The 2548-nt window shown below is 48.4% G+C and overlaps 1 protein-coding gene across 1 annotated transcript in view; it reads right to left on the bottom strand.

Moving 5' to 3' along the window:
- Window positions 1-1773: 1773 nt before the first annotated feature.
- NOC2L (nucleolar complex associated 2 homolog (S. cerevisiae)) overlaps window positions 1774-2548 on the bottom strand; it is a gene marked incomplete at its 5' end in the record, with an annotated part of 52435 nt that continues 51660 nt past the window's right edge. The window contains one exon of the mRNA XM_010289644.1: window positions 1774-1919. Coding sequence (XP_010287946.1) covers window positions 1774-1919 — 146 coding nt within the window. The remainder of the gene's footprint in view (window positions 1920-2548) is intronic.

Here is a 2548-nt window from a genome sequence, read left to right as displayed (position 1 = left end):
GCTGCTCCAAAAAGGTGTAACAAATTCAGAAGCAAACACCCCACAAGACCGTAATACAGCAGTAATTACCTGTGCAGTAATGATGTCTGGGAAGCAGGAAAGGAGCAGCACTCAGTGTAGGACAGGAAGAGCATAATTACCTCTTTACATACACCAGGTTGTTATCACTTACACATGTGGGCGAGAGGGAGACCACTAGCCAGGCTACAGTACATCTGGGTTTTTATCTACAATAAGGCAGCATTTCCGAGCTGTGGTTCTTCTGAGTCCATGAAAACAGAACTTTAAAAAAAGAGAAAGGTGGTTGCTTTTTAAAAAAGCATCTTTTCCTCTTGCAGCGTGCAGGAATAAGGACGCCTGGAGGGGAACATGTAGGCAATGCGGAAGGCAGAGATGAACATGCCAGTGCAGGTAGCTTGGCCACCCCTAGCGCTGACAGATAGCTACTGCTCTCACTGAATGGTGGCAGAGAAGAATAAAGATCATATTTAGTCCTGGCCTTCTATCTTCTTTTCCAAAAATCTGCATTAACACCACACTTGAAAGGCACAGTTACTTTTCAGGAGTGATTCTGTCGGATATGCCCTAAGAATACTTAACTTTTCCTATTTCTCTCGGCAAATACCCTCTATTTCCAGTTTATTTTCCAAAGAAACATGTTTCCTCGGTGCCAGTCCTACAAACTAACAGTGGTCTCAAGAGAGGCGTTTGTTTCCCCAGCAGATCACAAATGCCCTTACGCACCTTGAGTTACACCTTGAGTTACACAACGTCCTCCCACAAGCACCACTCTACAGGAAGGCACGCAATGAGCTGCATCTAGAAGCTGCCCAGGTGATGCAGTGGTAATAAAGAAAGGCTGGGTGCCCAAGACAGCCTGCCATCATCACTGCTGTTTTCAGGACTCGCAGAACAAAAGAGTGTTCAACACCAGCATCAGCAGCCCTAGAAAGAGGTGCTTTTATGTCACTATGGATAACAATAGGGCTGTTACAAAGCATGGGCTCAGACTTGCCCTGGGATTTGCACGGGATACATTTGCTTAGCAAAAACAAACAGCCATCACAAAATGAAAGTTGTTTTCCTACATTATTAGTTTTGCCTCTTACTCTTCCAGCCTGCACAACCTCCGGTCTCCATGCCCCTCCCCTCTACATCCTAAGGCACTTAAAGTTAACTTCTTTAGCATACTTACAGCCAGCTTGACTGAACTGAGCTGCTTCTGATGGTACTGATAAAGGCTTCCTTCCATTTGCAGTCAAGATACAAAGCTCTTGAAACACGCTAAAAACTGACTTCTTGGCAAAAGGGAGGGTTTGGTGAGGGCCCCAGAGCAAAATACGGGGCCACATGGGTGGTTGGCTGAACAGACAGGAGGACCCCTAGACAAAAGAACTTGTCCTTCCCCTTGGTGGGCTCACTCACACTCTAGCAGGAGCTGAAACTGAACCCTGTGCTATTTAAGGCAGCAGATTTTAATGAGGGCTTTTTATTACCTGTGCTGAGCAGTTTTACTGGCTTTGACATAACCACAATTTTACCGTTACCAAAAACACAACTGGTAGAAAAAGCTTGAAAGTCCAAGTAGCATCTCTGGTGTGTCTCTGAGAAAAGTCCATGGTGGCACCTGGGGCTGGCCTCCCACCCTCCATACCCCTCAGCTCTTACCACCTCTTTGAGAACCAGCTACAGGTGCTGAAGGCTGGGAGATCCCAGTACAGAGCAGCTCTGTGATAAGCTTGGAGGAGGTGGCTGTGAGGGCCACTGTGTGGCTCAGTCATCATCAGAGAAAGCCAAGTCCTCCACAATGTCCTCTTCTCCTTGGGCTAGCTGTTCAAGGTCAGATCGTGACATCCCACGAGTGCAGCTCCTCTGCTTCTGTGACCCTTGGGAAACCCGAGCAGCTTCCTCGCCTTCCTCTGTGGGGGGAAAGAGAAAGAGTGAGAGGTGTAAATCCTGCTTTACTGGAAGTGAGAGTGAGGCGAGTCGGGGCAACTCATTGCTAATTAATCCCAGACACTCATTAATTTATTGGCGCCAGTGCAGCTCCCAGATAGTGGTAGGAGAGCGCTGCAGGGTGCTTGGTACAGCACTGGCTCTGAAGTACTTGGGGCAATAGGAGAGGAGGCCCAACTAACTGTTGTGCCTGAGGCAGAACTGCAAAATAAGAACTGGGGGCATGAGACAGGCAGTGCCTCCAAACCTTCAGCCCTCGCAGCTCCTGTCAGGCTTCCTCACTAGAGATGTCAGGCTGGGCATTAAAAGCTGAGAGAAAGGAGCCGTCAGAGGTAACTGCAAGACTCCCACATGCAAAACTAGCCCCATGCGCCCTCCTTTTTGAAGCGGTATTTTAATAGTGGAGAGCAAAGTGAGAACTGGTTTCTAGGGGCTGTGCAGGACTGTAAATGTCCTCAATCCCAGTGCCCTTCCCTCTCATTACAGAAGTGTGGCTTGAGCCTCCTACACCTTGCTTCCAAAGGGGGCCCTGCAGACCATCTTTCTTAGGCTCTACCAGCAAAGCATCTGCTCAGCACCACTTCCTACCTCC

Source organism: Phaethon lepturus, unplaced genomic scaffold, assembly GCF_000687285.1.
Source record: "Phaethon lepturus isolate BGI_N335 unplaced genomic scaffold, ASM68728v1 scaffold31116, whole genome shotgun sequence".
NCBI classification, from domain to species: domain Eukaryota; kingdom Metazoa; phylum Chordata; class Aves; order Phaethontiformes; family Phaethontidae; genus Phaethon; species Phaethon lepturus.
Note: the sequence above shows the minus strand (reverse complement) of the source record. Positions and strands in the feature narration are given on the sequence as shown.